Source organism: Stegodyphus dumicola, chromosome 5 (assembly GCF_044657685.1).
Source record: "Stegodyphus dumicola isolate Sdum_Otavi_A_Nest chromosome 5, ASM4465768v1".
Lineage (NCBI taxonomy): Eukaryota > Metazoa > Arthropoda > Arachnida > Araneae > Eresidae > Stegodyphus > Stegodyphus dumicola.
The window spans coordinates 71,470,752-71,495,843 of NC_140772.1; the positions used below are offsets into that span (position 1 = coordinate 71,470,752).

General features: G+C 30.7%; 1 protein-coding gene across 1 annotated transcript in view; it reads right to left on the reverse strand.

Annotated features, from left to right (window-relative positions):
* Nucleotides 1-25,092, reverse strand: part of LOC118187983 (phosphatidylinositol-3,5-bisphosphate 3-phosphatase MTMR14-like) — a 100,044-nt gene that overhangs the window by 30,532 nt on the left and 44,420 nt on the right. Inside the window, exons 11-15 of the mRNA XM_035358296.2 lie at nucleotides 24,978-25,041; nucleotides 24,694-24,856; nucleotides 20,214-20,250; nucleotides 7,655-7,719; nucleotides 2,519-2,574 (exon numbers count right to left, since the gene is read on the reverse strand). Coding sequence (XP_035214187.1) covers nucleotides 2,519-2,574; nucleotides 7,655-7,719; nucleotides 20,214-20,250; nucleotides 24,694-24,856; nucleotides 24,978-25,041 — 385 coding nt within the window. The remainder of the gene's footprint in view (nucleotides 1-2,518; nucleotides 2,575-7,654; nucleotides 7,720-20,213; nucleotides 20,251-24,693; nucleotides 24,857-24,977; nucleotides 25,042-25,092) is intronic.

Genomic DNA, 25,092 nt, shown 5'->3' on the forward strand with positions numbered 1-25,092 from the left:
ACTCAAATTTTTCACTAATAGATTTCTATATAGAAAATGTTGTGTTGTGGGACACAAGTAATGTAAATTTAAAAAATAAAAAATTAAGAGATTCTCTTATTTTGGTAAGCTTTGTCTTTCGCATTACTTTATATATTCAAATATTTTCTATTCGGGATGAAAATCATTTTAACTCCCCCAAGAAAAGTTCTAAAAACTATTAATGAAGCCATGTCAGGGGTACTAGATGAAAACATTCAAAAACTACTATGGTAAACTATGGTTGCACTTATTGAAAAAATTCAGAAAGCAAAATCTCCAGTCAAGAAATTACGAGCTGGATTTAAAGCAGCGCAGAGACTCATTCACTTCACCGAAAATGGGAGTTAATCATGTGACGAAGTACATAGCATACCTGAACAACCCTATACGAGTGATCGTGGCTCAATGGTAAAGAGCAGAGAGATTTTTCTCCGGATATCGAGAACGTGGATTCGATCCCACATCTTAATTTTGAAATTTCTGTGCCCGCAAGGACCTCTTAATTTCGTTTCTCCATTACTAAATTCGAACTGCATGACTTAAAAGTCACTTTTTATTTTTTCGCCTATGGGTGTGGTGTTTATTTAATTTTAACCCTTTTCTTTTTATTTTTTGAATGGCCTTTAGCATGTATTTTAGATATACTGGTGAAAACTCTTTAGTAGGTGCGTACCAGCTCAAAAGAAAGTCACAAACTCAGTTTTGTGTTAAATGAGTTTAGTGTAAACAAATTACAGCCCAATTTAATACAATATTACTAAATGTTATTAGCTGAGTAACTGATAGAGTCATATGATCAGAGTTTTCAAAGTGTATTAGTTATTTAATTATGCTGATATTAGTTTTTTAATGTTCAATAATATGCTACTTTGCCCCTTTATGATATTTCTTATTTTAAATTTTTGCACTTAATTTACAGTGTTGCTTCGCAGTGTAGTTATCTTTATTCTTTATTACTAGTTTTTACTCATATTGGTTTGATTTTCATAACATTATTGTTTATTTATTCAGTAATAAAGGTTTTGATTTAAAGCACAGTAGTTACTTTTCTGAAACATGGTTATTTTATTATTTCAAGATTTAAGTGCAGAAATAGAAGTGCCAGAAAATGAAAATTAAAATTAAAAAAAGGAGTAATCTTCACACTTAGTACACAAAGTAAAAGCATAATTTTTTTTAATTTTGCTAAAACTAAATTTAGCAAAAAAATCAAAATCACACGGCATCATCCGTAAATACATACCGAATTCCACCATTCCTTCAATATGCAACTCAGGGTATTACGTGCACCATGAATTTCTCATCATTTTACCCAATTTCTGGTCCAAATGCATTTTCTCTTTTTTTCCCTTCTGCAGCAGTAGCTAAGTTCAGAATTGTAGCTGTAGCTGTAGTAGCAATTTAAAGTAAAATAGTCATCCATTATTTTGACTATTGACAACACCGTAAGATTTGTTTACAAATCATAGACAGAGTGACGCTGTAGAGGGCGGGAACATTTCCTTTCACAGGGATTGGCTGAGTGAATTCCTGTACTAACAAGAAAATTGTTCCATGTGGACAGGCAAGCTACCTCAGATATTGTCGGCCGAGGAAATCCCTACGTGTAGACGGGCCTTTATATACTCATAAGGAATTATACTACATATTAAAGCAATTTCCTATGGAACTGTAGTACCTCGTCTAGCAATTTACCTATATTTCAGGTAAATTTTTTTAAATAATTGTAGTAAGCAATATTTCCTTAAATATTATCTCCGTAAAGATATTGCCAATTACAAACATCATTAAAATAATATGGAGAATCTCTCAATACTACAGATATATATATAATCTGTATAATAAAAATTGTAGAAAGCTCGCCTAAAAGTTACCAAGAGCTGCTGCTCCAAAAGGTTGAAGACGTTTTCAAAAATTAATACACATGAAAAGCAAATCATTAGACATGTAAAACATAAATACAATAAAATTAAATAACAGAAAAAGTTAAAAAGTAAGCGGAAAATAGTAAATTAGCCCAATTCGACATCCAAACAGTCTTAAAAAAAACATCCAAACAGTCTTAAAAAAATTAGAATTCTAATTAGTAAAATCCAACTGATAAGATTACTATAATATTTTTTTATTCCAATGTTAATGCAGTAAAATGCCTACTATGGGTAACAAGAAAAAGGCTGAGTTCCAAAAAGGATTTTTATACACATATTTAGAAATATTAACGTAATTATCAAGATTCTAAATCAGGTTAAAACAGCTGCATGATGACTGAATAAGATTAAAGGAGACTAATATATCTACATATCTTAACTAGACAGTATTGATAAATTACTTTAAATCAACTGAACATTAATTTTTTAAATGGTTTTACTTCACACATAGACTTTACTACCTTAACACTTTGAAATACTCTCTTAAAATTCCACAAATAGTCACTGAAGTTATTATACAAATAATTACAAAAATTGAAATACTCAAAATATCATTTTAAGAACCTTACCAATTAAAATGTCCAATGGATTATCAGTAGCACAGTTGTTACTTATTTTTCGGCTTCTATTCAAGATAAATAATAATTAGAAACTCCAATAAAGATACAAAGGAATTAAATGCTTTTGCGCAAAAAGAAAGTAAATAAGTACGACACTAAATATTCATTATTATTTTTTTTTTTTTTTTTTTTTTTTTTTTGACTTAGACCCTAAAAAAAAAAAGAAATTTCGTTATTTTAATGATTGACTGCACCCCCACCGAAATATTGTGAAAAAGTATTTATGAGGCAAAGCAGCACATGGGTAAAAGAGCTATGAGGAAATTCTCAGTCACCAAAAGGCATTCATTTTTCTATTTTGGCCAGCATGCCATGCTGAATTGCATGGATGATACGTCTGCACAATTATCTGAAGTCATTTTAAGCAAAAACGTCACCGTGTGCATGGGAAGAAGGATTTATTTTTAAAAAATAAGTTTTTTTAACAATATTTCTTGCTTTGTTATTGATTTATTGCTCTCGTATAAAATCCAGAGTGTGGCACCATTTTGAAAATGGCTGTTACCTTTCACATATTAGTTTGGCAAAAAGAATGGTCAGCAATAAGTTCATGAATGTTCTCCAAAGTTAGCAAACAGTTCATGACTTTTCAGCAAGGGTGCTGATAATCAAAAAGTATCAATATTTATTTACATATAACACTGACACGCAGGCACTGGTATAACATGAAACACAATTACATAATATGCAAAGAGATTAACACAGAAATAATTAATGCAGAAGTTCCATTTTACATCGTAGGTTTCCTCCAACAAGCTGTTAAGCTGAAAAAAAAAATCTTTCTAAGCTAGAATGGCAGTGAAGTTTGCAAAATGAATTATACCTTTGTTCATTATAACAGTACAAAACGAAATACTTTAAAAATTCTAATTTATTTAACTAATCTCCATGTCAATAAATTCATTTCTTAATTATATAAATTATTTTTCTTTTATTTTAATAGCAAGCAATAAAATTTCAGTACACTTCATACTAGATGCTATACAGGTGGACTGACTTTCTCAAGCCAAATTTTACCATGCTGTTGTTAATGATAATAATAATGATGATACTCTTGCAATTTTCATACATTTAATGTTTATTTCTCACATACTGTTATCACTCAAGAATTTAATTATTTAAATTATTTTATTCAATTAATTCAAATCTTCAGTCAATTGTTCAAGCTATCAAAAAGTATTTTCATAACATATTTCTATTAAAAAGAACACTTCTTTAATCAAAGAAATTATAATACTCTGTCTTCTTAATTCCACTCATTACAAAAATTACTTGGACTCTCCCTAGATATATTTTCTCTCCTAATCATAAAATTTGACTTCTCAATTCTGAAGTTCTATAGTATTTACATCTGTTTTTACAGTTCAGAGAATGAGAATGAATAAATGAGAACTCAGCAGGTAATTTATAGCGACAATGTAAAAGCATCTTGACATCATCTTAAGCAAACAAGATCAATGCTCAAATGACTGATATTCCATTCCACTCCATTCATCCTAATATATGTTCACAGTACTTCAAGGTTTGTTCCAGATACACATAAATTACTCATAAATCACAATTCATACCCATCATGACCAATCTGACATTCCAATAATAGAATGCTAAAGACAAACAGGGCTTGAAGAACTGTTAGTAAGTATTATATGTGCAGAAAGTGTTAGTAAGAAATATGTGGCTTTAACATTTCATTTCCACCAGCAAGAAAACTCCTATGCTGTGAAAACATTATATTACAGAAAAAAAAAAAAAAAAAAGACACAGATCATGATGTTTCCTGAGTTTCTTTGGATATGATTTTTGGAAAGCTTTTTAGAGCTCAAAATACCATCAGTGGTGACTGGTGTTGCGAAAGGCAGGAAAAAAAGCTGTGCAATGCTATCTAAATGAAAGAATTTTTCTCAGCAGCCATTATCTTTTATAATAAGAAAGCTGCACGCAACAAAAAGCATGCAACACTTGCTTTCAAAATCTCAGTGTATGGGTCTTGATACATCAGGACTCAGCCACATCCTAAATTTCACTTCTACTCTGCTCTGACCTCTGTTATTGGCTTTGTGTATAACAATGAGTAACACAACAAACAATAAGCAACAAGATTTCAAAGAGAGCTCTACAAGCTGTAAACAGTATGAAAAATGTTAGAATCATCAGAACAGTTCTTTGAGAAACAATATTCCACTTCTTTTACTAAATCATATCATCTTAGTTGATATATTTCTATTCTAATTCATGAATATATAACCACATTCCTAATTTCTACTTATGTTTACATGTAATTTTCAATCACTCAAGAATTTGAGAAATAGATTTAAATAATAATTGTAGTAATCTTTAAACCATTAGTTATACTGCCATTACATTATTGTATAATTACCAGTCAGAAATTGCAAATACCTGTCCTTTTTAAGAATTTTTTTTTAAACGTAACCAAAAAGTTAACTATAAGACTTTTTTTTAATTATGGTGGGCACTAGCCATTTTTAGGCTTTCGCCACTACTAAGGTCAGAAGTAACAAGTCATTTTGTTATGGAGGCACCTAATAGGCAGCTACCATTACCTCCTATGAAGGGATAGACAATTTACATCCATGCCTTCTCCGAGATATTAACCCAGACCCTTTGGTACCGCAGTCCACTATGCCGTCTGGGCGGCATAAAAACAGAAAACTCTCTAAAGGAAGAAAAACAAACAAAAAAGAAAATTTCTGCGAAATAACTTGTCTACGAATGAGTAACGATCATTTATCATTTCAAGATAATTTTAAAAATAGACATTTCTTTTTATGCTGTGCAATTATCTTAGCATTTGTGACTAGTTTGCTTGCAGCTAATGTACATCAAAATAACACTGATCAATCCAATTCAGACGCATTACACAGTTTTCAGCTACAAAATTGTCATAGCATTGAGAAGGTGCCTATTATATGTGCAGAAATCAGATATTAGAAAGTAGTATATAGGACTAAGCAAAGAGAAAAAGTATTTTATCAGAGGGACAGGCATTAGCACTTACTTTTTTTAAGATATTCTTTTTATTATCCTTTTAAAGTGATGTTGATATCTAAAATGTAAAATGTTCTTTACTCATAGAACTGCACTTAAAAATTATACACTATTTAATATGATGGATTTAGGAATCAAACCCTCAGTCTAATTCAAATCCTTAAAATATGTGCTTGCAAGTGTGCTACAGGGCTTCTATGCCTTCTGTATACTTCTCTGAAGTCAAAATTTTAAAACATTTTGTTACTGTTATGCTTCATAATTTATATGACTATATTTTTATACTGCAATATTCTGATTCTTTATTTTTCTTGGCAGTGATTAATCTTTACAATGTTTTCACAGTAAAAGTCCATTTGAAAGTTGTTCACTATGGACCCCCTCATCAAAAAACTAATGCATAATACAGCTCACTATACACTAAGGCTCCATTCAGACAGTGGTATAAATGTCGTAACTGTTTAAGCCAAGCTTTGTTGCTAGGTGACCAGACCTTGCTACGTCACAAAAACTGGTTTAGGGGTTTTGGCATAAAGTTCAAAGTTTTCAACTTTATGTAGACTTGATATAAGAGTTAACAAATCAGAGTGAAATCAGAGTCACTTGAAGGTCACTAAGCAGGAAATCTGTAGACACATCCACGCATGTACAAATTTAGCTTCTTTAATTGGCTACGCCTTAGACCTGTCTCACAGCGTGAATGGAAGTCCCACATTTTATGCCTTATGACTATGGCTCTGTGACATTTATACCACTGTCTGAATGAAGCGTAAAGAGCCAAAACATTATGACAACATACTCAACAATGATTAATATATACACTGATGTTAATATATACACTGATTATGAACACCTACTCATTGAAGATTAGTTTTACTGTTAAAAGTATAAATTAGGTAAGATTAATATATACACCGATTATGACCACCTACTCAATAACATGTTGCATGACCTTTAGCCAGCAAAACAGCTGCAACTTGCCTTGGCACGGATGGTAGGCATGGATACAAGTTCTTGGTAGATGACTGGTGACAGGTTGTACCAAATGTCTAAGCAGCAGTCATGCAAAGTTGAGATATTCTGACACGGTGGTATTTGAGCTCTGAGCTGCCACTCCATGACATCCGAAATGTGCTTTATTGGGTTAAGATCCAGCGAGTCAGGTAGCAGGAAATTAATTGAAATTCATTCTTATACTCCTAGAACCACTTCAACATAATTCGAGCCTTGTCACATGGAGCATCGTCCTGCTGAAGATTCCATTTCCAATTGGGAAGACAGATGACATGTAAGGGTACAAGTGATCCACAATTATGTTCAAATAGTCCACAGCTTTCACAGTCTGACCTACTACAAATAAGGAACCCAGAACTGCTCATGAAAGCACCCCCCCCAAACCATAATATTACTGCCACCAACAGCCTGTGTATCATCCTGGGCCCACTATAGGCATAGTTGATAATGACGTTTGGTCAACAGAGGCACACAAGTGGGACGTTGAGACGTCTGTTTGCGCCGTCCAATATCCAACAATGTCTGCTGAACTGTGTGTTGCAAAACACTTGCACTAGGACCTGCATTGTAATGACCAGGCAGTGGCCATCAGATCAGCCACTGCCTGGTGCTGATTTTGCTGTACCAAAAAAGGCAGTCTCTGACGTCCTTTTTCTTCGACGGCATGTAAACTTCCAACACCTTGGTATCTACTGCTGGTTTCACCACCATTTATCCACTTTCCATAAATACTAGTAGCAGCAGATCGTGAACAACCTACCAGTCATGCAGTTTGATATACTCGTTCGGAGTCTTCGGGCCACTACAATTCTATTAAATTCACTTAGATCAGCAGCCTTTCCCTTCACTCGCAAAAGTAAGTGCAAGAATAATTACCTTCTCCAAGCAGCAGTTAAATACCATTCCCACTTAATCATGTGCCTTCAACATCATCCAGACAAGTTCATTGAAAAATGTGAGAACAGTCGTAATGTTTTGGCTTATCAGTATAAGTCAATTCAAAATGCTAAAAAAATTTTTTTATACTTTTAAGAAACAGTTTTAAAAAATAAATATTTCAAGTACCTTTTCTTGGCAGAAAAATCATCAGAAGAGATAAATTTTAAGAATTCAAAGCAGAAAAATAATATCTGCAAAGAAAAAAATGTAAGATTCCTAAAAAAAAACTTAATAAGTTTTGCTTGGGAACAAACAAAAATATATAAAACTAATAATGTTGACTAATATCTATACCGCATCCATAAAAGTCCTCATATAGACTTTATTTTTGGAACCATGGATCATATATACATGCTTCTAGTTATAAAAATGTTTTAACACCATGGAAAAAACTGCCATCATTTTAACTTTTGATTACTACATTTTTATTTGTGGGCTTAGGCTGAAAATGTTTTACAACTTCTCCTAACTTTACTTAATATGTATACACAAATTTGCAAAATTTTATTTAGTTATGAAAAAGGAGTATTACTTATGAAAAAGGAGAAAAATATGTTACAAGCCTATATACTCTAGAGCAGCGATTCCAAACCGGTGGTATGCAAGAGAAAAATAGGTGGTATGCAAAGAAACAAAGAATTTCTAGCTAATGAATTCAAAAATTAAATCCCTTACTATCTTGTTTAAGTTTTTTCTCTATCACTTGAAATTTATGCGATCTGAGCTTTGAGTTAACAGCTGCTCACAGATTTTAGCAAAATGATACATTTTTATTTTCACAAACATTCTTTTAGCCACAAACATAACAAAATTTGTTATAATTGATGTTTTTAAAAGGAGTATTAGAAATGGAAGTTGTATTTAATAAGAAATAAAAATTAACTTGATATGCAAAGATAATAGTACCTCATTAATTCTTTTAGAACTGATCGATTTATTAGTATGTCTACACTTTTTGTAGCTACTGTTCCAGACCCACATTGCTGTATTTTCAATTAGAATAATTTTTTATGTCAATTTGCTTTCTTTAACAATAAGTATTCTGTCTTCTTATAGCTTTATATACCTTACTTTTTCTACGCGATTTGAGAGTATCGGCATTTGTTTTTGAAGAACTTGCAATATACTGTGCATTTAAATATTCGTGAAAAAAATAATAAAACAAACTCAAATTTTCAAAATGAAAAAATCTGATGGGTACACCATATGACTTCCTTGTATGGAATATTCAATTATATGCATTTTTTCCTGCATTTCATTTAAACTTATTTCCTTGAATTACATTAGAGATAGATTTCTCATTAAATTAATTCAGTTCTCACTTTGTGGCCAGGTAAAAATACCTAAAACCTCAAAATAGCTTTACTAAAAATTGAAAAGCATAGAAAAACATACAACACCAAATACAGTAAAAAAATTTTTTTAAAAACTAATTTTTACAAATAAAATTAGAGTTTCTATGCAAAAACAAGCAATTCTGTCAGAAGGCAGATTTTTTGGTACACAAAACTAAAAGTTTCCTTTTGCCCCCATTCGGCAAAAAGACACTGAAGATGAAGAAACAGACTTAATTCCCTATTCTGCCAAGTTTCAAATGTAAACAAATATGGGTGTTATGGTAAAAAAAAGGGGGGGCTTAGCTGCACTTACATTTAAATTGTTGATAATTCTACAACTATAGCATGCAGATTAACTAATGACATAAAAACCTTAACCGGAAAATAAGAACAATATAATTCAATCATTTTTAAAGCAAAAAATGCACATTTTACCAACATATAAGAATAATAAAAAATAAAAAAAACTCAGCTCACTGAGCCGAGTAGCCGGGTGAGTATATATATATATATATATATATATATATACACAGAGTGCATTGTAAATGCTGCAACAAACTTCTAGGGGAGGTAGGGCACATCATAAGGATAAGGAATTGCACAGGACCCATGCTCAGAAATGTCAGGGGTAAGTGGTAGCAGAGGTAGAAGATGGGAAAAGAAACAAGAGTGACTAATTTGAAACATTTATTGGACATGAATACAAATGGTGCACGACAGCTTGAATGTTACAACAGATGCTTGAAGTTTGCACCATCAGATGCCAAACATGCTTGACACCGAAGGACCATTTATTGCCAGACACATTCAAGCACACTGGGAATTTCTTTGATTGTAGTAGCTGCTTAGACGAGTCTTGCCACGAAATCAATTTCAGGTACAACAGGATTGTGATACACAACACTTTTGATGGCTTCTCACAAAAGGAAATCAAGGCTCGAGAAATCTGGTTGAATGTGGGGGCCAGGGAACTCGTCCACCACACCCAATCCATCGTTGCAGGAATGATCTGTTCAAATGAGTACAAACATCTATTCCAAAATGAGTAGGGGCCCCATCATGTTGAAATCACATGCTACATTTGGTAGAACATCACCAAGCAAATCGGAAAGGTGATGCTCTAGAAAGATCAAATAATTCGCGGCATTCAAATGGTCCGTCGGTGTCAGGCATGATTGCCGTCTGATCGTGCAAACCGTGAGCATTTGTTGTAACATTCAAGCTGTCATACACCATTTGTATTCATGTCCAACAAATGTTTCAAATTAATCACTCTTGCTTCTTTTCCCATCTTCTACCTCTGATACCATTTACCCGTGACATTTTCGGGTATTCCTATACAATTCTTAATCCTTATGATATGCCTAACCTCCCCTAGAAGTTTGTCGCAACATTTACGGTATACCCTGTATATAAAGGAAGTTAAAATCTCACTTGTGACAAAAGTGTGTAAATTAATATTAATTTGGCTCCAAAAATAGAAGTTACTTGATTTTGTAAAGAAACCGAATTAAGCCTCACCGATAAATTTTATTTGAAATAATACAATTTTATTTTAAATTTTTGTATTTCACTTCTGCAAAAAAAATATTTTATTTTGTAATTAGAAATTTAAAAATTACATCTGACCCTCTAAATACGTCTAATTTAATTATCTAACCTAATTACATCTAGTTTTGCTTTAACGTTTCTCTTGCAGAAAGAGACAATAAAAATATATTAATTTCTTCAGTCTTATTTAAAAAGCTTAGAAAAATTAAGAAAGGAATCTTTCACAAAGGAATTTAAAAATTTCATTGATAACTCTCTTCTGAGCCTATTTTAAATCCGTTTTATAAATCTTTTGGGGAAAAAGAACCCTTTATTCTATTCTGTCCTTACATACAGATGTCATGCAAAAACATTGTGAAATTGCATTCACTAGCCACAGGGCCAATCCTAGGCCACTAGCTGCTCAGGTACTTTCCCAAGATTGCCTCCCCCAAATTTAAAAAAAATACTCAATGATTAATAAAATTTTTACTATACTTACTAAGTACTTGCATAAAACAAACTATGTAAAAAGTACAAACAATTAAGCAAGTAAATTGAAAATATTTATTTGTGTTATCATAAGAGTCCAGCTACCCCTGATTTTTGCCACTCGCATATTTTTACACGCTGCACCCCTGCTCGGTATAGCCCTGACTAGCCATCAAGATGAACATTTTTATTGAAATATGATACCCTGAATTTTTCATGATTACAATACTTCCTTTACTTTGTACAAGGAAGTAAAAATTGCTCGAATTGAGCAAGAAGAAAAGTGATGATTCACAGGTGATGGATCCAGGACAATCTACTATCACTAAGAATATTGAAAAGAAAAAAAAAATTGTATACTGAAAATATAATGAAAGTTATCATTTGGGTTTACTTGGAATGGAATGAAATGGATCCTCAACCTCAATGTGTTGTTTGCGGTGAACTATTATCCAATCAAAGTATGAAACAATTGTTTCTTAAAAGACATCTTGAATCTGAGCATGCTAATTTAAAGGATAAATCTGAAGAATATTTTATTATCAATATAATAAACAAGCAATAAGAAGTAAACAAGCAAAGAGTTAAAAAATAGTAAACAAGCAATGAAAGGTTTTGTTACAATCAAGTGGTAGGTTTACTTTCTACAAAAAGCTTTGGAAGCTAGTTACCTAGTAAGCTTAAGAATGCCAAGACTAGGCAGGCTCACATTATCAAACAAAACCATATATTATCAGCAGCTCAAGATATCATTTTAATATCATTCAACAAAAAAGTGGCTAATGACCTTTATAATATTCCATTATCAAATGAGACAGTAAGTCGACGAATTCATGAAATGGCAAATTTCATAAAAGTGACACTTATTCAAAAAAATAAAACACAGTGAGTATTTCACACTGCAATTGGATGAAGGTACTGATGTAATGAGCTTTGTTCAATTATTAGTTTACATACGTTTCGAAGAAAATAAACAAACTGCCAAATAGTATTTATTTTGTGAATCTCTTCATGATAGAGCAACTTGTAAGTGAAATTTTCAAAGTAATTGACAATTTTATGTCTGAGAATCATATTCTTTGGAATAATCACATTGCCATATGCAGTCATGGAGCTCGGGATTTAACAGGAAAATATTCTGGTGCTATTCCTCAAATAAAGAAAGTTGCATCTGAAACTAAATTTACTCACTGCTCCATTCATTGTGAAGCTTTAGCAGCCAAAACAATTCTCAAAAATTTGAATACCATTTTGAATCAAGCTGTGAAAATTCTTAATTTTATTAATTTAATTAAGCTGAGCTTTAAATTCAAGAACATTTGCGATTTTATGCCAAGCGATGAACAGCGAACATGAAACATTTTTGTTACATTCTGAAGTAAGGTGGTTATCCAGAGGCAAAGTTTCTAATTGTCTTTTTGAACTTTAATCAGAAATTCAAATTTTACTCTGTGACTCAAAATTTGAACTGCAAAACTGTTTATTTAGGGAATTATGGTTGGCGCGTTTAACATATTTAGCTGACATTTTTGGAAAGTTAAACGAGTTAAATTTAGGATTACAAGGAAAAAGTGTTAATATTGTTTACCATTAGAGATATAATAAATGCAATGATAAAAAAAAAAAAAAAAAACTCTAATAATCAAAGAATTGGATAATAATATTTTAAGCTTTTGAGCCTTTTTCAGAATGTTTTCTAACTGAAAATATTTTGAAAATAAAAGATGAATTTGCATCCGACATCAAAAATCAGTGTTTTTCATTGATAAATAATTTCAACACGTATTTTCCCAAGGATTATGAAAAAGAAAATTCGATTAGAAATATATTTTGCTCAAATGTACCTGAAATTTTATGTCATGACGAACAAGAACAATTGATAGAAATTTCCTGTGCTCAAACTCTAACTGAAGATTTCAAATAAACACACGTTTGGCTGCTTGTTATTTTGGCTAATCCAAAAAAAACTAAAAAGCATTTCAAATAAAGATATTAAATTTTTATTGCCTTTTCGCACAACTTATTTGTGTGAACAAGGATTTTCTTCCAAGTTATAATTGAAAAATAAAAAAAGAACAAAATTAGAAGTGGATACTAATTTATGATTAAAACTAAGTGAAATAAGATCAGATATAAAGAAATTGATCTTTCTTATACAGACCCAAACTTCACACTAACTTTTAGAATTAAAATATTATAAATGAAATTTTGATAATTAAAATGATAATAAATTTTCAATCTGATATTTTTTATGCGTGCATATTTAATGCAAATAGCCAATAGTTTCTACAAATGCCAAAATATTTTTTTTTAATATTTCCATTAAGAAATTGTACGTCCATCGTCAGCCTATAGCAGGGGTTCTCAACCAGCTGTATGCAAGAGGAAAATAGGTGGTATGCAAAGAAACACAGTACTTTTAACTATTAAATTCAAAATTCACGTGAAGAAAAAGAACAATTGATAGAAATTTCCTGTGATAGAACTCTAACTGAAGATTGTACAAATAATACACTTGTTAACTTTTGGCTAAACCCAAAAAAGGAATTTAAAGGCATTTCAAACAAAGCTGTTAAATTTTTATTGCCTTTTTGCACAACCTATTTGTGTGAACAAGTATTTTCTTCCACGTTTTATTTGAATTTACGGTTGAAGTTAAGTAAAATAAGCAGACATAAAGAAATTGATCAATCTTAAACAGAACCAAATTTCACACTAAATTTTGGAATTAAAAGTATTATAACTTAAATTTTGATAATTAAAATGGTAACCAATTTTTAATCTAATATTTTTTTATGTGTGCACATTTAATATAGCCAATAAGTTGCATAAATAGCAAAATATAATTTTTTTAATATTTCTATTGACACATTGAAAAATAAACATTGCAAAATGTAGTGGTGGTACTATAGTTTTTCAATTTTCGCTTAGATGGTACGCGTTAGTCAAAAGGTTGAGAACCGCTGGACAACATCAAAACAGTGCACATTCTGAAAATGCAAATGTAAAGTAGAATTTTTTAAATCCATGTTAAATTTCTTGAATAATGGTAAAACTATTCAAGAATTTTTTTTAATATTTTAGCATAAAATCTGCTTTGTGGAGTATAGCAAGATTGTGGAAGGATGTGTCTCCATATACTTTAAAAACTGCTTGGCATAATTTATAGCCAGCTAGCATATTTCATGGTGAGGATGATGAAGATGATAGCCGTGAATATGAAGGTTTTCGGATATTGCAAACCAAAGGCAGAGAGAAGCAGTAATAAATGAAGTAGAGAAGCAGTAATAAATGAAGATGATATAAAAGAAGTTTTTCATTGCGATCAGGGCCAGCGCCCAGAGCTTGTGCAACCAGTGCAGCAGCATTGAGCAGCAAAATTGTAAAAATTTAGGAAAAAATTGGGCAGCAGAATTTTGGTTTCATGGCATTTGCACCAGGAGGCAAATGTCTAGTGCTAGCCCTGATTACAATGACAATGCCCTAATCATCAATCAACTGCAAAATCTGCCGTATAGTTCTAAATACAGAAAATACCACTACCAATAGTGACAAAAGTAACAAAGAAATTACTGAAAACAAACAAAAGCTTGGTTTGTTTTGGTTTATTTAATTATGGCAAAGCACACTAGGGCTATCTGCCTAAGGGAAGGGATGCCTTCGTGGAGGACTTTCTAAGGGAAACTGGCTCGTATACACATTACACATGGGGAAAACCACGAAAACACCCATGCAACCAGCCTGCTCGCGGGATTCGAACCTCGGACCGAACTACCAGTGTTCATTGACTTTACCGCTCGGCCGCTGGCGGGCAAAAACAAACAAAAACAAAAAAAAATTTGTTGACAAGTTAAGTCGGAACTCTCCCAACAAAGCAATTATAGGACTTTGTAACTGAACAAGAAATTATGTCTGTCCAGCACAAAAAATAGAGCAAGTTAAACAACTTACATTGAAAGAAATGTTTAATAAAGTAAACAAATAGATACTAATCATATTTTTTTAGAAATTTTGATACCCTTTAGATCATAAATGCTTAGCCTGAATCTTGGGACTTTGTGCTGTACATAAAAGAACTCTTGGCTAAATATGCTATTATACAAGAATGGAAACCTACATTAACACCATTAGAAACTAAAGTGAACCATTAAATGCCATGATAGAGACAAAAATGGGTATCAGGTCTTAATCATATACTTAATACAAACTGACACTGAAAATTTTGTTAGCAAACCCACAATACTTTCACTTGGTTCAAGCAGTATGCACACTACAATATTTTAATTCTTCTTTAAATGTGAAAATAACTCATCCCAAAACACATAAAAGTCTTAAATGTTATATAGACACAAACTGGGCCAAAAATGCTCTTGACAGGAAATTATTCAGTGGCTATAGTTTCATATTAGCAGGAAGCCCAATTTCTTGGGAATCACGCAAGCAGAGAACTGTAGCACTATCAAGTACTAAAACAGAACACATAGCATTAATTAAACATAAAAAGAAGCAATGCACTTGCAATTTGCTATTAAGAGAGCTATTTTTTCAGAGAAGACAATAGAATTAACTCTGTTATACGACAATCAAAGTGCACAGTATTTAGTTAAAAAATCACTCTTGAATAAAACATATTGATACTCGCTTTCATTGCATTACACAGTTATATGACAAAAAGGAAACTGACATTAAGTATGCATCTACAGCAGAAATGCTAGCCGCTATTTTAATGAAGAATTCTTGGCACAGGAACAGAAAATGTATGAATCTATTAGGTCTTGAACTTTAACTAAATGCTTTTTTTCTGTTTTATTCTCTTTTCAGTTCTGTGAGGGAAAGTGTTGGAAAATTTACATTCTTCCTCGTGGAAGGGCAGTGCTAAAGGCATGTAATATTAAATGCTGTACAGTTCCACATTAAAAGCAAAACAATGAGTGTGAAGACTCTACATCCTCCTGACTGTTAGCTGGTGTGTGTATTGTACCTGGTTATTCATGTGACCAGTTGTCATGATACTCTCCAACGTGATGCAGCGATGTGATGCATGGAATCCCGAAAGGGAATAGAGCTGACAATGATAATAGGAACAGAAATCTAGCAAAATGTCCAGGACAATATTTATATGAAGTATTGCCCGGAATTGTTGCAGACAAGTAAACACTTACTGACATACCAGTTAAGTTAATCAGATGTTACCAATTTTCATCATCATATTTTTTTTCCTTCAATGCTGTATGCTGACATATCCTGTTCATCTGTTTTGCTAAGCATCCATTGAAAATTATGTTGCATAATCAAGACAATATTGTTTTTTGAAATAAGGATTTTATTATTACTATTTTTATTATTATTGTTTATTTTTCAAAAGTGTTTTTGTTTTATTATTGTATGAAGTTTGTAACTATGTTTCTTTTTTGTATGGCAACAATGCTTCTGTAATTCTTCTCTTTTAGATGAGTGCCAAGTCAAATGCCGTAATGTTTTGAAGTGAGAGCATCGACTGTTTTTTGCAGATGAAACATGTTGTTTCAGAATGTTCTAAAATATGTAAAATAAATGTTTTGTTTTCTGAAATCGATTATGCAACTGTTATTTTGTTTCAACAGATTATGTTTAACTTACAGCAAATATGCTCCTTTAAGCAGGCAACCAAGTTTTATACTATGCTACTCTCAACGTCACCCAAATTAAAATTCAACACTTGTCAAATGAAGAGATGACTGATGATGTTAACGGCTATTTGGGAAGATCTTAAAGGAAACCAGCAGACAGTTAAAAGGTCAGGGAAACATTGAGTTAAATGCAGCAAACAATAATCAAACATAATTTGAACCAGTTTACTTTATTTTCTCTATGATTCTAAAAGCTTTTCAATCTATCACCATACTTTATAACAGAGCCTTGGAGAACATTGGTTTATTGGCAACACTAGAATAAATATTACATCCATGCAGAAAGCATGTATAATATGAAAATAATACTTAGGCTGTAATTTTAAACAATTTCAGGAAAATAATCCCATCCATTTTAACTAACTAAGAATAATAATTCTGACTGAGTGTTTGCCATAATCTACAATTTCTTTCAATTAGTTAATGCATCTATCTGTATTATTAAAAGTTGTGGTTAGATTTTACTTTTGAAAATATTCTACATTTCTTGTATGGGTTTTATACTAGAACTATTTCCAGGTCAAGCTAGCATTCGAAGACTTTAGAAGTAAAATAATTAGAAGTTTAGAAATAATTAGAACTACTTTAGAAGTAAATAACAAAAAATACTGTTGCCACTCTGTTTCGGACAGAGAAGAATGTTTATGAGTAGGTAAGCAGTGCTGAATCATCTGTGAAAAACTGTTTCTTTTTTTATTTGTTTAATTTCTTATACATCATTTTAGATTTATTATAGTATTCCAATAGAACATGTGGTAATTCTTCAGACAATATACTTTTTGTGCATTCTGAGTTATAAAATGAATGAGATGTAAATGCCGTTAAGTGAACCTAGCACCAAAGTGTCGCTATGGTAAATAAATATAGTGAACTTTAAAGAATGCATTTATTCTATGGTGGTTTATGCACTATCGACAAAGAGTAGATTTAATTCAAAATTCATTAACTTTTAATTCAATATTTTTAAATGAAAATTGCATATAATTTAATATTTCATACATGGAAGTCATGTAGTGTACACATCAGATTTTTGAAAAATTGCACCTCCTAGAAGAAATCATATATTAAGGTGTGAAAAATATATTTTTCCAACATCTCCTACTATTCTGTATAAATTTATACTTCCTTTAATTATTTTAATGTGTCTGGTACCATAAACAGATATACATCTCCTAATCATTAAAGACGGGTGATGCTTAACTTCAATTAAAATTCAGCCTTTTTTATCTCCTTTGACTCTCCTCCTACAAACAAACTGAACTCTATCAATAAGTATTTGGATTGAAGCTTATTGGGAAAAAAAAAACTTCTGGCAAAAAAAAAATTATCAAGAATAATGAAAGAAATATTTATTAATTAGACAGAAATAGAGAAAAGATTAAAAAATTAGTAAAATTAGTTTGAATACGAAAAATAATTAAATTTGGAATAAATACTTTGCTCCAATTTTAAAAAGTCCACGTGAACAAATTTGGATCTAAGAAATGAGTTTCTTTACCAGAGAAAGTATTAGCTTAGGTTTTTAATCCAGTTTTCAGAAAGCATCATTTTACATAGTTGCTGGCTGAGATATCCATTTTACTTGCAGTACTTATATACCCATTTTACTTGTGTGGAAAATAATCTATGATTTTTTAGACTCAGTATTATGCGTAGGACATCTTTTTATGCAAACATCTGCCTAAAAGTTTTGCTGATAAATTTTCATTTTATTGTTAACCACTCTCTTTCTTTTTTTAAAAAAACCCTTACAGTTTCTTGTAAAACTTTCAGTTTTTTTAATAATTTTTTTTTTTTTTTTTCCAGATCAGTATGTCTTTTTGTTTCAAGTAATGCCTCACAATTTTTCTTCTTAATTTCTCATACATATTTTTCTTTTGCCCATTTCAGTTGTTAAATAAATTTAGTAAAATAATGCAAAAATAAATAATTTAAAGATTAAAACAAATATACAAAACTTAACAACAACAAATTGAAATGAATGAATAAAAGAAATAAATCTAAATATTAAATTTATTATGCCAGTCAAAGTAACAAAAACTGTTAACTGTCCAAATAAAGTTGACCTTTCTTTAAAAAAATATATAAAGAATTAATTTAAATGCAAATAAAAACATGCTGCCATTTACATTCATTAAATGAGATTAAACAAATTTAATTCATTTAAAAATTCCTTTTCTGAAACAAAATGCACATACAAAAACTTTGGTAAATAATGCAAACCATGCAAAAGTAAAAAATCCATAATTTTTTGCACAAGACTGTAAATAAAGCAAACAAACTAAGGGAAATTTACAGCTTTACAATGTATTATCCCATTTAAATGTTTAAACAAGAACATAAATACTAAGAAATGTTTGATTTTAAGCAAATGATGTCAAAATCTAAAACTTCACCAACAGGACTCTGAAAAAAATTCTTTCACGAATTTTTTATTTATTCTTTTTTTTAAAATGGATGATGGATTTCTTTTTTTTTTTTTTTTTTTTTTTTTTTTTTTTTACAAACAGAATCTGCTTATCATAAAAATTATATCCTAGCAGTTGCAAATTTAACTAAGACATGAAAATAAATGTCACTAAAAACAAAAGATTAATAATTTGTTTCCATGACTTTATAGTCATGAGAGTAAGAATTTATATCAAAATATAAATAATTAAGATGTTAAATTCATAAATCTGAAGATTAGTATGAAGGTACTGAGAAATAAAGATTCATTAAAGCTCTTATGATATACTGAACTTATTTCCTTATCCCTCTCCAAATATAGATTCTGAAAAAGATGTTATGGTGTACAGTTTTCAATAAAATTCAGTCTATTATAAATATATGTTGTTGCCAAATGACAATATATAAGACATTTCATTTGTCTTCTGTATTACAAAAATGCATTACTCATCAGCATAACAATATTTTAGCATATTTTAGTTCTTCTACATGAAATGCTTTTTTAATAACTTTATTTGAGATTTTATTTTGGATACGCTGTTGTCTAACTGCATCTCAAATGAAATTAAACGGTGAAAATTTTCAGTGGCATGAGTATGTACGGTCTTTCTCTGTACATTTCTTTTCTTTTCTATAAAAAAGAAGAAAAAAAAAAAAAAAAACAGAACCAAAGAAGTTTTTAAAACTGAAAACCTTTCTCAGTTGAATTTTATTTGGATAAGTAAGATTTAGCTTTATGCATTCAGGAAGAGTAAATAATACATTTATTTAAGAATAGAAATGAAATATTTGCATGATTAGTTATACATTTTAACACAGAACATTTTAAAGATAAATTCTAATTTATGACACACTAGATAGTAATCTGAAGTTTTCAGGTAGCAAGCTGATAACAAAGGATGTCTAAAACCAAGAGCATGAGATCAATACGAACTTTAGGCCAAACTAATTTTGTTTCCTCTCACATACATATCAAATGTCTTATACTAATATAATACTCAAAATATGTCCCGGAATTAAAACCTTATACTACTGGGTATATGCACTAAACCTTGTACCACTAAAATTTGTTAATACTAAAAATTGTACTAACCAGTGCCCCTTGTACTACTGTCAAAACTTTATACAATTAAAAATTGTACTGTAATGTGTTCTACATATTTTTCAGAGATAAATATTTCAGATATATTCAAAAATACTTCAACTTACCTCTTCACCAACTTTTAATCTTGATGGAAGATCATGGCTAAAAGAATGATGAATATTAATATAGATAAAAATCATATTTTTACATACAATAAAACTAACTTTACTTTATGATCAGATATTTGGCATTTGTACTTCTCTTCTAAATATCCAGCAGCATTTTTAATTTGCATCAATTTCTCTTTCTTACTGAAAAATAATGGACCGTATTTTGTACTTTACTGATTTAACCAGCATCAACTGTTTCGAAATTTTTTGTCATAATGACTGCATAATTAAGAAAAGATATTTAAAAAAATTTTAAATACAATTTGCAGGCAGTTCCTTTCATCAATAAAAAAAGAGAAACTTACAAATTAATACTTTAGATCAAATTTAATATTTGAAAGAAAATTTTTTTAATCACTTTTACCTATTTTTTATTCGCTTCTGTCACTGTGATGTTCTGATAAGCCTTTTCACAAATGGCATAACTTCTGATATCATATCTCGTGTTTTGATTTGCAAAGGTAACAAATTTTTAGTACTGAGTACTATACTTCCTGCCACACATTTGATGTAGCAAAGTGTTAGTGTTTAAAGGTGCCAGTGTTTTTAACATTAGAGATCCTGTGTGACAATGAATATTTGAAACAAAAAGTACACAACTTTTTCCTGCTTAGCAACAGAATTTTCTCCATTATTTTCAGTAACACAGGAGCTATAACCACATACGATCCTAGTGTATGTCACCTTAATAACAACAAATAATTTTTGCCATTGAAAAATCATATATCCGAATAATAATAATAATAATAAAGAAAGAAAATCTGAAAGGTTTCAGATTTTAAATTACGTCCAAAGGAGCATTTTTTTTAACATTTTGTGTGTTGCCTTTATTTATTAAATATCATGTCTGTTGCATTAAGGCTCTGTTCAGACGAGGGCGTAAGGGGCATAAGTGGTTAAAGCCGAGCTTCGTTGCCAAGGCAACCAGTCTCTGCTACGTCACAGAATCTGGTTTAGGGCTCGTGGTATAGGGTTCAAAGTTTTTAACTTTACACCGAGTTTGGGATAAGCGTCGACCAATCAGAGCGAAGCTAAAACGAAGGGGCTTTCTTTAGACGATTTCGCTGTCACATCGAATGCGACGTTTTTTTTTTAATATGGAACACATCGTATCCAAATGAGTTGTAATCGTATCCAAACGAAATGAGGAGTTGTAATCATATCTGAACAAAATAAAGAGTTGATCTCGCAAGAAATATACGATGATGACATGCATTTTTTAATGAGTTTTTAATGCATTTTTTAATGAATTTTTCAATTTATATTGAAAAATATGGATGAAACTCATAAAGCGAAAGTTAAGCTCAGAATTATGCACGCTGTGTATGATCCTGTAGATGACTGATCCCATCCAATATTTTTCGTTTTATTGTGTAAATTCTTTAAAAAATGCATGATTGCAAAAATTTTATTTTTTCTGTGTTAATTATTATTATTACTTTCTGTCTGTCTATAATTTTTAAAAAAATTTATTTCTATAATTTTTTCCTGTTTAATTATTTTTGTATTTAAGAATAAATTTATTGAAAAAGCTGGAAATATTGTATTGCTATTTGCTTCAAATGCTGATTTTCTTTTCAAACAAACTTCATGAATTAATTTTACTAAAACATCAAATCAATATCAAGAATCTGCTGTTTTTTTAACAGTAAATATATTACTTTAAAGAAAAATGAAAAATTATTTTCACTTATTTAAGAATAGTCACAATAGTCAATTCAATGGTGTAAGCTTTGTATAAGTAATAAAAGATTATTCTTTTGAGAAAATGCTCTTATGAATTCCAAGAAGGGAAAAATGTAGTGAAATATCCTTAAAACAGTCAAGAGTCTAGACAGTTTTGTCTCCTGTTGAGGTTCTGTTCTGTTTTTTAATTACGTTCTCCATGAAAGGAATTTACTTTTAATGAAACTGAATAGCACACATAATTCGTAACATGGACTATAATTTAATGAATAGTATTTATTAATATTATCCACTCTTTATTACTATCATTTCAATGAAATTTTGATCATTAAATTCATGCTATTTCTCTGGTAGAAATTCCTGGATAAGGTATGAATGTTTATAATTTTGATGTATATAAAGACTTGGGTACCTAAAATTTGTCAATGTGAAATTACTTTTGAGATTTGGACGTAAATAGAAATGACAGCATATGTTGAAATTAAATTCCAGGAGTGCGGCTTATACATGTGAATTATTAGAAATAGGTGTATACAAACAGCTGGCAACACAGCAAAATGTATTTAATGATTGAGCATAAAATACATTGTTGGGTGAACGTTTCCTAGTATTGTACTAGTTGTGGTTGCTGGTCATTGTGACCAGTTGTGGGATACTAGTACTAGTGATAATTGATACTGGTAGTGCAGCAAACTACTATAGTGATCAACAGGGACAGTGACTAAGGAGTGCTAAGCACACATGTTTCACTGTCATAGAAACATACTCCTTTTGATTGAAAATTTAAAAAATAATAATAATAATGTATGGTAAGTACTGTTTTTAGCTTAACTGCTTTCACACCTGCAAAATGGAAAAATATTATATACAGGCTATCTGTTAGTTATCCTCAAGATTTTTTTTTTTTTTTAATTAGGCATATTTAGAATATCGTATTTCTCCTAAGAGAAATTATATATAAAAATTGAGGAAGGTTTTATATATATAAATATGCATGTACATGTTTATAGTATAGAGAGTACTACAGTACAATGCAGAAATATTCCATACTGCTTTGCACAGAAATATATGTGCCAACCAAGTATTGGTCTTTTAAAAAAATATCTCTCGACCATTTCGTTCTTTTTCGTTTTTTACCTTCTTCCGTTGCCTCTTGCCTAATGAGAAGGGCAGATAAAAGGTCATTCTGTTGAGCCAGTAAAACTTTGTGGCGAGCTGAAAAAGCCATGACACAACGAAAAAAACAAGCAGAGCGAACGCGGGAAATCAATCGAGCGGGAGAACAGCGCGGGAAAGTTGTAGACATTCAACGCATGTGCAAATGTAGCTTCTCTCATTGGCCACGGCTTACACCTCGTTCTCGCAAAGTGTGAACAGGTCTCCCGTATTTTATGCCCTTATGACTATGCCTCTATGCGCTTTATGCCCACGTCTGAACGCACCTTAAAGCATAAAATTCAGTTGAAGAGCAATATCGCAAAATAATTTTAAATTGAGCATGTCTTTAGAATTTCTGATACACAGTCTCAAATGGAGAAAAAAATGTTTTTTCTGTACAGCGTTGCCACTCCTCGCTTTAAAATCCTTGAGTTTGTTAATCAAAAATCCGTTAAAGTTGGGCTTCCAGATGCCCATATTTGAAGTAGGATTACATCATTCAAAATTGGATAGCTCTAAGTACCACTGTTTTATCACAATGCAAGAAACATACATACATTTATGCAGATTCTTCATTACTTAATTCCTTTAAATATAATACAGTGCGATAATATTTGGTGGCAACAATTTGAAAAGTGATACAGCCTTTTAAAGTTTTCAAAGCAAAATGCCAAAACGAAAATAATAGTCCTTCAGTGCAAATTGCCCCTTTGGACTAAAAATCACAGCAAAAAATAATTTTATATGTTTTTCTCCTTATTTCAAAATTTAAAGTATATTACTCTAGTGTGGGTTGTAAGATACTTATACAACATTCTGTTTACTATGCAAAAATTCATTTACTTATAAGTATTTCAGAAAAAGGCTTCACATAAACTTTCATGAAATTTTCCTCATTGCTTTTAAAAAAAAGTTTTAACAGGTGCAAGTTCATACAACAATACAACCAAGTAATCTGAAACAACACGTATTTCCAACCAATGATATGCTCTCAGAATTTTTATCAGAATATTCTTTGTGAAGCATGCAAATATTGCAATATTATGTTTCACATGCAACTAATCATGCTATACCATGAATCATAATTTTTAAGTCATTCCAAAAAATAAAGAAAAGATAAAAGAAAGATTTTTAATGCAATTAAACTATTAGAAAATAAGTTTAAAATGTTTTAACTTCTTCCTATGAACTTTATTAACTGCAATGAACACAATTTATATTCCTGGATAAATTAAATCTGTTTGATAAATTTATATATTAAGAAACAAGAATTTGTTTCACTCTCATAGATTTTAAAAAATATCAAAATTCCTATAAACAAAAATTTATCTTTAATTGCATACCCTGTCTTTCCCAAATCCCAATATTACATCCAATCTTGCATGGCAGTAAATCTTAATCTGACTTTTTATTATGGATAAATAATAAGCATATCATGTAGTGAAATGTATTAAATGAGATGAAGCGACACAAAGATATTTATAAGTCAGAAACAACTTATAATACTGCAAAAAAGTAACTTTTTCACTTGCTAAATGAAAAGACTTAAAAAATACAGAAAAATATTTTAAGCGAATATATACAAACCTACCCAAAAAGGTACCAATCATATGCCAATGTCAAATATGCCATTTCTACTGCACTCAGACTAGAATGAGCTCTGCCATCTGCCCACAGCGACATTCTCAATAATGAAATGAAAAGTGGAGTGCGATCCCAACCTGATATACAATGTATAAGAATGCTTGATGTTCCTGCAATTATTTTAAAACACAAAACTCAATTCCAATGAATATATTCAAAATGATTAACTAAAATACATATTAGCATTAATAGCACTTTACTTAATAAAAGCATGAACTTTTGCTTACATACCTTCGACAACATACATCAAAAGTAGCTTTAAGTAGTTCTGAGTTAACTTGACTAGATCCCACATCTAAAACCAGAGTTAATAAATAAAGTGTCACTACATAGCTTTTATACACCA